Source organism: Arabidopsis thaliana, chromosome 3 (assembly GCF_000001735.4).
Source record: "Arabidopsis thaliana chromosome 3, partial sequence".
Classification (NCBI taxonomy): Eukaryota; Viridiplantae; Streptophyta; class Magnoliopsida; order Brassicales; family Brassicaceae; genus Arabidopsis; species Arabidopsis thaliana.
Genome location: NC_003074.8, coordinates 2528811 through 2539015, shown reverse-complemented (window position 1 = coordinate 2539015; position 10205 = coordinate 2528811). Strand labels below are relative to the sequence as shown.

Genomic DNA, 10205 nt, shown 5'->3' with positions numbered 1-10205 from the left:
TATGATAAGAGCAATCATAGGCGAGAAGGCATATTGTCAAATGAATCAGGCGATACACACTGAAAAAGTCTCGTGTAGCCAAAAGCATATGCAGGAACCCTAGACACATGCCCACAACTACCAGTTTGGATCCTGTTTCACATGTGTTTCTAGACGTGACTGTTCCCAATTAAAATTGCATCTATATTTTAGCACTATCTAAACCGAAACAAACTCATTAGGTTAGCTTTTCTGGATACCTCTTTCACACGAAAAGTTCTGCAACTTTTTTCAAATGCTTATTCGAGATTCCTCTCTAGCATCCCTATTCAAAGCAATGTTACGCAAAATACACATATTTGCCTTGACTTATATCCAACGTAAGATGGTTTTATCTTTTTGCCTTAAACCACAGCTCACTAGAACATTATTATAGATTTATATAACCCTACTTAAACCCTCTGTTTTTACATAAAACTAATGCTCCAATATTTTTTAAGAAAATTATTAGCATTGACTTTGAGTTTGGCTTGTAGAGCACCAGAAACCTCACATCCTTATCACCTACAAGTCAACTTGTTCCAACTTTTAAAAAATCAATTTGAAACATGTTCTGTTGTATAGTATTTGATTATTTAATTCTAAAGAGTAAAATATGAAGATTGGATGAAAGTAGTGAATAATAAATACAAGTCACCGTATCTGTACACATACTTTCTTTCACGTTTGAAGAAACGAAGTACAAAGAATAACAACAACAACAACAACAAAAAGGTGCAGAGTATTGAACTTTAGTTACAAAAGAATCAATTTTTCTCTACTTTGGTGAACTGGTTAAATAACATAATAAATTTACAGATATTTCTATATAGAAGGAAAAAATTCTAACAAAAAGAAAAACCTCAACTTTGTTGGGCCTTGGCGTGCAAGTTAGATGATTGTTCTCTCAAGCGTCTTCAACGAAGACCCTGAAGATGAAATCCCTGAATCGTCGTGAGTATTGCTTCGGATCAACGGCTGAGATCGATGTCGGATCATACTGCATTGATTTGTAGGCATGTTCAAGCTTCTTGCTTATGTCGTAGTCTTGGAGAATGTCTATAATACCGAAATACACTATCACATCGTAAAATTCACCAGTTGGATCCCCAACAAGCTGATTCTCACAGTCACTTCTTCTCGCTGTTCTTTCAACTCTTGCAGGCATGTTTATACCCAATTTTATTGATGCTAGCCTGCAAAAATCATCAAGAACCACACTTGTGTTATAAAACATTCTTTACAGTTTTCGATATAAACATTGAATTTTTGGTTCTTTACTTGCTGGCATCGAGAAGAAACCGGTCCATTTCTGCTCGGGAGAGACGAGTTTCTGAATTTCCTGCTTGTAGATGATGAAGTTGCTTCGATCAAGATTTAAGTTGGAAGTTTTGAAAACTGAGTTAAAGATTTGACAAGATTTTACCGGTAGGGGTTCGAGCGCCGGAAGTAGGAGTGGCAGAGTCCTTGATAGCAGCTTCTCGAAAGTGAAGACCAACCAAGAGACTATAATCCATAATCCTCTCTTGTTCAAGGAATTCACAGTCTCTGTCCACTTGCCTGTTAAAAACCAAACACTCGAATTTGGGTTTACTAATGAAAGAAGTGAAAAGAGATATATAACAAAGAGTTTTATTACAAGTAGTGAATCATTCACCTGCAGAATTCTTGGAACCAGTTCTTTTGCAATCGGAATGCAAAATTTAGATCAAGATCTTTAAGCGTCGTGTTTGGATCGATTTCGGACTCTGGTTTAGTAGTAAGACGGCCATGAGAGGATCCTTTGAGGTCAAACCGCCTATGGATGGAGTGACCAGTACAGAAAAGATTACCCATTATCACAAATCGAACCTGCAGGCGCAAGTATTCTATCATCAGTACATCCAAAATTGAAAATGCTAATCACAACAATGCAGAGACATGAATACAAAAAAGGCATTGACCTTTTTCTGTGCAGTGCCAGTTAATTTCACGCAATGAAGACCGAAGAACTTGGTAACTAGAGTGTTTTCACACGCCCTGACATGATTGTAGTAAGCCGGAAGCATCCTTATAAGAACCTTTCAAGGGAAAAACAAAACAGATGAGTGAATCTTAATAAGCAGAATTTTGCAGTTAAAATTCAGCTCTTACTTTGGTTTCTGCCTTCTTCATAGTCTTGATCATGTAGCGGTCATCGTTGGTCAAGTAGAAAAAGCTTCCACTTTTCCCTGGAGATGATAGCTCCCTAAGAGCATCATTCCCACAAATCGATAACATATAATCTGCTGCGTCCACACTAAATAGTTTCCGCAGAGTCCTACACGAGAAACACAACATTTTCATCGGTTTTCTTAATACCACAAGAGAAGAAATCAAAAGTACGGAGTTTCGAACCTGAAAACCACAGGACAATAATCCTTCCATTTAAACTCACAAGACTGGTGTGGAGGAGTGTATTTAGACCCTTCAGATGGAAACTTCGTCCAAAGTTTCTCCTTTGGATCAAAAGCTGAAGCCTTCAAATCAAGAGAAGTAGCTGGTGCTGGTCTTCCAACAGAATGTCTTCCCAACAAAAACAACACTCAACATTCAAACAGAGCAATTTAAGCAAACACAAATCGATAACACACTGAGAGTTTCGGTTACCTAATTCCAAGCTGCAAGTTAAGCATGAGTTCATAATTCTTATGACCTTTAGAGATAGTTTGTCCTTGTTTCTTAGCAGGTTGTATTCTCAAAGGCCCTAGTGATGATCTAGTACTCTCAGCATTATCATCTACCTGAAGATAACCAGAACCATTACTCCTCAATTCCATTTCACCATTACTTACTCTTCCATCAACAGATCTCCTCCTCGGCCTCTCACTGTTCTTCGTCCTGTTCCCACTACTACTCTGCTCAGAAGCACCGTACCAAACCGGCATCTTCTGAGACGGCAAAACCGGGATTCTCTGACAAGTACAAACCACACATTCACTCAAATCAACATAAAACACTTGTTGTGGTTGCCAATCAAAATTCCCGGAAGAAGTCGAAGGGTAATAAGTCCCGTTCTGTTCTTTAGGATCTTTACTCCAAACTCCAACGTAGAAACTCCCATCCGACCATCGGAAAGTTCCATTGCCTTTAGGAGCTCCGTCTTCCCAAGACCCATCGTAACGGTTCCCGTTGCTCCATATCATCGTCCCGTTACCATTCATCAAACCATTCTTCCATTGTCCAATGTAATGATTCTCGTTCTTCCATTGATACCTCCCATGTCCATCTTGTAAACCTCTTCTCCATTCTCCATCGTAGCAATCTCCGTTGACGTAACTTTTCGTTCCTTGCCCATGTCTCAGATTCATCACCCATGATCCTCTATATAAATCTCCAGAGGAATCAATGTAAGTACCTGAGTCAAAACAAAATAAAAATCAAAACTTTAGCAAAATCAGATGCAACATTTTGGGGAATTTTTGTTAATTATACCTTTGCCGTCCATGTAGCCGTTTTTGAAATCGCCTTCGTAGGTGGCACCACTAGGCCAACTAAAACGACCTTTGCCCATGGTTTTGCCTCGGTGCCAATCTCCGACATACATACAACCATCGGTCCAAAGGTATTTGCCATGACCGTGAGGGAGATTGTCTCGCCATTGTCCTGTGTAGAAATCACCGCTTGGTAATGCTTTCTCGGCGTGGTAACTCTCTCCCGTTGGTCTGCTGTAATCGTCGGCGTCATCTGCGTGTGCTACCGACATTTCTCTCTTCTTCTTTCTTCCAAATTTCACTTTTTTTTCCTTTCTTTCTCTGTCTCTTTTCTCACATTTTATTGTTGGATTCTATGTTTTTTCTCATTCGTTCCTCCATAGCTTAGATCGCGAAGCCGCATTTACTGTGTTGGGTTTCTTTCAGAACTTATCGGATTTCAATGTAGTATAGGCCAAGGACGACGAAGAGAGAGAGAGAGAGAGATAAAAGAGATGTTTCTTTTTTTGGGGGGAATGGCGTGAGAAAACGAAGAAGAAGACAACAGAAAGAAGAGACGAGACGAGGAAATCGAAAACGAGGAAAAAAAGGGGGGAAGAAAGAGGAATGTTGTTGTGTGAAGAATCGATAGAGAAATTGAAGAGTTTGGTAATGGCCATTGTTATTGGAGCTCCGCGTTTGATTCCTAAAGCGACTACCAAACCAGACATCTGGAGGGACTCGCTACATTGCGACGTGGTTACCTTGTCAATGCTGACGTCATTTCCTTTTCTTTTCTCTCTCTTTCTATTTTCATATACAGTATTCTTAACACAAAAAAAAAAAAAAACATATAGTCAAAATACATCTAGTCAATGGAATCCCTTCTTTTATGGGCCATCTTCTGACCTATCATCTCCCTCTCTCTTGTATATTATGAAGACTTCTTTTTTATATCATTTTTGTTCATTGGTTTTCATTCAATTAAGAAACATTTTTGTGTCTTAGAGTGAACCATTACGAGTTACGACTGTTTCAATAACAAGTTTAGAGACAAGTGAAAACATGTATAACTACTTTTATATCCTCTCGTCCAAGAAAATTGTTTCTAATTGGTGGTTTGTCCAAGGAAATGTACTACCTTTCTGAGCTGTCAAAGGAATTTACGAAGCTGATTCTGTATAAACGCCAATTTCATTAACAAAAAAAAAAAACAAAAAAAAACTGTCCACATGAACACAAGTAAGAACCAACAACAGCTTCTTCAAAATGCTTATTGCAATCTCCACTTATACGTTATCTAAACCATCACTCTGCAATTCATCTTTGTTCCTTGCAGGAACCAATCTTTCCGTTCCTAGTCTCTCCTCTAGAGCTCTTGCCCCTCTTTCTCTGCAACAACAACATCTTTTGTGTTATAACAAGTTTTTTGCCTTTCTAGTTTTCTCACTCGTAAGACTAACTCTTACATTTTGATTAAAACTGATGACGAGCCATTACTATTTATTCTTAGAATCAAGTGAACAGGATCATTCATTATCTCTTGCATCAACTAGATCTTAAATTATGTTTCAACAGTGTCAAGCCAATAAAAAACGGTGTATACTAATTTTTGAAGACATGAACTGCATTAACCCCTAAAGAGCAGGGAATTTAGTAAGATCGTTGCATCTAAACTACCATTGAAGATTTGAAGTGGAACAGGAAAGAGAGAAAAAGGAAAAGAAAATAATTTTTTACCTCCTCCTGGATGCTTCAGCAGAATCAGAACCTGGCAATGGTGCACCACTGGTAGAATAATCATGGTCTTCACTGGTGGCATTTGATCTTCCACAAAGCATCCGGTGAAAGATTAAGGCAATGGGGTCAATTACTGGCCTGCATTTTATTTTGAAAAACAAAATTACCAACAACATATGAGGCAAGAATTGATTTGTGGGCAAACTCGAAAGTACAGTAAAAAGGGAGAAATGTCGTTCACCTGAGAAGTTCAGGAAAGAAAGTAGAGAAGGCAAAGTCATCACTTGGATCACCTCTGAGCTTTGTTTCTGGTCTCCTCTGTAGGTACCTGAGGTATAACCAGCCCATATATGTACCAAATATCAAAGTGGGAAGATATGCTGCTGAATCTAGTGTGAAGAAGCTTGAGGCTATTGACAAAATTAGCATAATTGAGGGCAACCACTGCACACATAAACCAGAAGTAAGAATAGGATGTGAGAACTTCGATTAAAAAAAGTTAAAGTGAGAAAATGTCAAAGCTCTATCATTTCTTACTAGAAAGCAAAACATTACCTTTGCTTTTATCTTTAACAGCAATATCTCCTGGTCAGGTATTATCTGCTTTATCCCTACAAGAAGGCCTGCCAAGACACCATGAAAACCAGCAAAGGGCATATATCTAGCCAGGAGAAAACAAAGAACACGTTATTATAGAGTGGATAATAATGAAATATAACAAAGTAGAGAGGATTTATCATATTCAGTGGTAAATATTAAACTTAACGAGCAGGGAAGCAAAAGAATCACAAGGATTTCAACGAAATTTTCATAATGGGGACATCCCCCTTCATACTTAAGTAAGAGAAGGAAAATAAACAAGCAGTAGACACTTGGTATGTGTAAGGTGGTAGGTTACTTACAGGTAAACTTCCAGCCTCGTTATGTAGTATAAGGCAATGGCTGTAACGAAAACACAGAGATACGTAAGGAAGTTCACCACAAAGATGAACTTAAGGAACTCCGTGGAACCCCAGACAGGTTCCAGGAACTTTCCCATAAAAAGGAGAGAAACGGTGCTGAAGACAACCTGCAACATTGCAAACAGTCACTCGTGAATTCAAGTACTATAGATGAAAAGTCTGGATTGGATAGGAACAAGTTGAACTAGAGGAAAAACATAGAAACATACCCCATATACTGAGAGTTCAAAATAGCCGCTTGTTATCAGATTCCAGGCAAAAGGAATAGTCCTATAATGAAGCGAGTTCAGAATTGTAACAAGTCAGAACTATCATGGTAATAATAGTTCTAGCCTAAAGTAGATATTAGAGAATGACAATGTGCAAGTAGCATCACAATAGTTTCAATGTAATTCGAAGACCAATCACGTAATTTACCAAGCGAGCATCAAATTTCGCATCCTAAGTAATTTAACAGCATATAGAACCCATAATTTCCTCAAAACCGTGAATTAGCAATTAGTTTAGCGCAGAGATCACACAGAATCGAAGCAAATGTGGGAGCACAACAAAATCCATCCAGTAGCAAAATCGTAAACCCAAGTGTTGACAGAAGATTAAAAAAGGAGATGAGACGAGACGAAGTACCTCGCCGGAATCAGAGCAAGGTATGGGACGGTAGCGGGAATGAACTGAACCACGAGGTGTCCCACCACAAGTACCAGGGCAAGTCCTTTGCAGAGCTTAGTGAAATTGGTGAACATACTCGTTCCCTGAAACAATGTAAGACGAAGATGATTCGTAAGATCAGAGACGACGGTTTCCAAATTCAAAACTAATGAAACGTAAAAGATCTCAGGCCAATTTCGTAGATCTGCTATAATATCCGTACCGGAGAACTCATGTCTCCAGACTTGAGCAAGAGTGTAACAACAAATCTGAGATCCTGACGATAGATCTCGTCGACGCAGCTCAAACCGGAGATTATTTTCTCCTTTCTTCCGCAATTGGAATTCGATACTCATATATAAATTATAGTTTAATGTAACAAGTAACAACAACAACAAACAAAAAATAACACGGTAATTATTTTTAACGAAAAAGTTATTATCCACTTAATTATCATAAATTCTTATGTATTTTGACCCCAAAAAAACACTTACGTATTAAAAACAATTAATTATGTGTTATTTACGAGACGATTATACCCCCATATGGGTTTTTGGGCTCTGATGGAACTTGGAAGTGATGAAGGGTGTTTCGGTAATACCAATCTATCTGTCAATGCAGAGAGTTGATGATATATTGATTGCTTTTCTTTGTATTTGATCTTCCGGTAGAGGAAACTAGGATTGGTTCTGAAGAATCATCAAATCAAATCATGGTGTTGTTTTTTTACAGAGGTTTTGTTTGAGGTGGAACAACAAGAAAGTAGCAGCATCTTTTCTTCACTATAAATTTAGAAATAAATCTTTTAAAGAAAAAAAAAAAGAAGAGGGATGAAGAAGAAAGTATCATCATTGAGTGAGAGGAAGACATTCAAGCTGGATCTCAAGAACACCTCTTTCAACATTTTGTAGCCTAAGTGAAATGTCTTGTTTCACTTTCCCGTCTTCAAGTAAGATTATGCCATCACTCACCAATGTGTTCTCTTTGCTCGCCACCCAACTTCCCAGCTGCATCGGTTCCTTTATGCTCGATGTCTCGTATGCTTTTGCTGCACTCACCAATGGTTGTATGTCTATCTCTGCCTCTCCCATGAAATCATCTGTCGAGAATGTATCCTTGTCGTACACTAGCTGCAAAAAATTTACATATCAAGCTCGGTTCAGTAGTAGTGTTTATCCGAGTTTGGAAAAGCTCTCTGTTCTTACCACTTTGAGAGGAGGCATGGGCTCGGGTATCGAAAGCATTAGCGTCTCATTCCACACAGGATTCAAGTTGTTCTTTATCACCCGTGTTTTTACCGACTACAACAAACAAACATTGAAAAAGACCGAGGTTAACTTCAAATCATACAAGTCTAGAGAGATTTGGTAGAGAGCTCACTTGTTGGCCAAGAGCAAGGATAACATAAGGATCGCTGGTCATCACGTCTCGAACCGCAAGGTTGGTTCCTTTTACCACGTTAACCTTAATCAACCCCACAAACTCAACCATACCTGCCTATAAAACACCCACAAAAATTAACTAACGTTGGCAACAGTAACTACCCAAACATGTATGTATGTATGTATAGTGATTGTTACCATGGAATTGCTCTTCTTTGGTCCTTTGTGATCAGATTCTCTTCTTCCCCAGCTATTCCTAAATGCATGACCAATACGGTTTTTTGTAGAACGGTGGCTTGCAGAACATAAAGACGGTGGTGAAGTGTTTGTTCTGCTAGGCTGCTGATAAGTGCACAAAGCACCATCCTTTGGATCCATAAACTGGTGCTGCTCATATTTTTTTCTGAAAGATTTAAAGATTTAGGGACAAGATGATTATACATACAATACCATTATAACAAATTGTTAAGTAAAAAATGTCACCTAATGAAATCATTTCGTTCCTCATTAGTAGAATCTGGTTTTGGTTTCTTTGACTGGTCGATGTTGCAAGCTTCGAATCTTTCGTTCACTGCCGTGTTTCCACCGTAACCTACAAGCATGTCAACCTGATCATCTGTCCACTCGTCTAGCTTTACTGATAGAACCTGCGATCATCATTCAATCAAATTTATCGATAAAAGACTCTAGAAACACACAGAAGCAGAGAAAAATCAAGATTGTCTATGAAAAGAAAGTACCTTTGATATATGAACTCCAAGACTTCTGTGTACACCAGAACACTTAATGCAGATAAATACACCAAGACTCAACGATCTAAAACGAAATGAAATGAATCAATCCAGTTCATCAAAAGAAATGTACAAACAACACAGAAGTATTAATCAACTTACACCCATTTTGGTTCAGGAGAGCCACAGTCAGCACAATATTTATTCCCAGGTTGCTTCAGCAACTTCTCCAACCGATCTCTGGGATCTAAAACAAAACAAACAGGACATGAGATTGTCTCCAACTAACACTTAAAACATATCTTAAGAATGTTTATCTCCATCATTAAGTAATAATTACCAGAAGAAGATGTTTGCAAATCTTCAACCCTAAGAGGAGTCCATTTGGGTGTCTCAGAACATAAAAGTTCATATAAGCAAGCATGCGACCCTATAAAACAAAAAGGCAAAAATTTGAAACCTTTACAAGTTTAAAAACTTGGTGGATAATAATTATTAAAGGATTGTGTAGGATTTTACCTGAAACTTCAACAGGATCAACATTTTCTTGGCCGAGAGACATTTCGAAGCAGAGCCGAGACAAGAAAGAACACGCGAATGTTCAGAAAAGCCGTGACCATTCAAACAAGACTTTCCCAAAATCAAAACAACATCCCCTCACGAGCCATAGCATTTTCAAACAACAAGAGTCTGAATCAACAACACAAGATAAAAACAATAACTTGATTTGCACCAGACAATTACACAAAGACCAAGAAATAGTTTTTCAGGGATTCCTTGAGAAAAATACCGTAAACAAGGGACGATTATGGAAAATTCAAACCCATCAAAGCCTCCTTCCAAATTCAATTTCTTGGAAGAACCTAAAAACTCTAGAGATGAGTTGAATTTTATTTTTTTCTGAGAAGAGGGAAAAAAATTAATGTTGGATATAACTACGGCGGATTGGTAAAAACCTAAAACGTTGAAAAATAAAACAGAATTACGAAAAGATTTTGGAAGAAAATTGTCTGAAAAATTGCATCATCCTGCAGACAAGAAGATGGAGAAGCCTATGATTAGTTGTGTTTTTTGTTTTTTTTTTATTTGTCGGCCAAAGAGAGAAACAAAACAAAAAAGTGGATTTTCGATTTTGTGATTTTCAATTTCGTGCAAATATTGTAGTTGACACGTCATTAAAACAATTATCACAACATTTAATTACTTCTTTTTTTTACAAAAACAGCCTTATAAAAATCTCTTAATTTAGAAACTAAAGTTGTGATTGGCTGTACAAATAAATCAATAAAATGC

At 37.8% G+C, this 10205-nt stretch overlaps 3 protein-coding genes across 7 annotated transcripts; all 3 read right to left on the bottom strand.

The window, feature by feature from the left end:
- Nucleotides 1-641: 641 nt before the first annotated feature.
- PIP5K6 (Phosphatidylinositol-4-phosphate 5-kinase family protein) lies at nucleotides 642-4240 on the bottom strand. 4 transcript variants are annotated; one of them, NM_111675.6, is made up of 9 exons: nucleotides 3472-4240; nucleotides 2647-3394; nucleotides 2395-2562; nucleotides 2152-2317; nucleotides 1962-2078; nucleotides 1676-1869; nucleotides 1445-1578; nucleotides 1300-1360; nucleotides 642-1214 (listed from the first exon to the last, which is right to left on the bottom strand). In NM_111675.6, the coding sequence occupies exons 1-9, from the start codon at nucleotides 3740-3742 to the stop codon at nucleotides 926-928; spliced, it is 2148 nt and encodes a 715-aa protein (NP_187453.1). In that variant the 5' UTR covers nucleotides 3743-4240; the 3' UTR covers nucleotides 642-925. The 4 variants fall into 4 exon arrangements, with proteins under 4 accessions (NP_187453.1, NP_001325991.1, NP_001325990.1 ...); NM_001337754.1 differs by having other exon boundaries at nucleotides 642-1360; NM_001337755.1 differs by having other exon boundaries at nucleotides 644-1214; nucleotides 1300-1578; nucleotides 3472-4194.
- A 230-nt stretch (nucleotides 4241-4470) lies between these two features.
- Nucleotides 4471-7243, bottom strand: AT3G07950 (rhomboid protein-like protein). The gene is made up of 8 exons (NM_111674.3): nucleotides 7023-7243; nucleotides 6779-6903; nucleotides 6361-6421; nucleotides 6092-6258; nucleotides 5745-5850; nucleotides 5431-5633; nucleotides 5190-5327; nucleotides 4471-4841 (listed from the first exon to the last, which is right to left on the bottom strand). The coding sequence occupies exons 1-8, from the start codon at nucleotides 7032-7034 to the stop codon at nucleotides 4739-4741; spliced, it is 915 nt and encodes a 304-aa protein (NP_566326.1). The 5' UTR covers nucleotides 7035-7243; the 3' UTR covers nucleotides 4471-4738.
- A 199-nt stretch (nucleotides 7244-7442) lies between these two features.
- AT3G07940 (Calcium-dependent ARF-type GTPase activating protein family) lies at nucleotides 7443-10019 on the bottom strand. Of its 2 annotated transcripts, NM_111673.5 has the most exons (10): nucleotides 9703-10019; nucleotides 9432-9602; nucleotides 9253-9342; nucleotides 9075-9159; nucleotides 8922-8997; nucleotides 8665-8828; nucleotides 8380-8584; nucleotides 8180-8296; nucleotides 8005-8100; nucleotides 7443-7929 (listed from the first exon to the last, which is right to left on the bottom strand). In NM_111673.5, the coding sequence occupies exons 2-10, from the start codon at nucleotides 9472-9474 to the stop codon at nucleotides 7648-7650; spliced, it is 1158 nt and encodes a 385-aa protein (NP_187451.2). In that variant the 5' UTR covers nucleotides 9475-9602; nucleotides 9703-10019; the 3' UTR covers nucleotides 7443-7647. The 2 variants fall into 2 exon arrangements, with proteins under 2 accessions (NP_187451.2, NP_001325880.1); NM_001337752.1 differs by having other exon boundaries at nucleotides 7483-7929; nucleotides 8005-8296; nucleotides 9703-9994.
- Nucleotides 10020-10205: the final 186 nt, after the last annotated feature.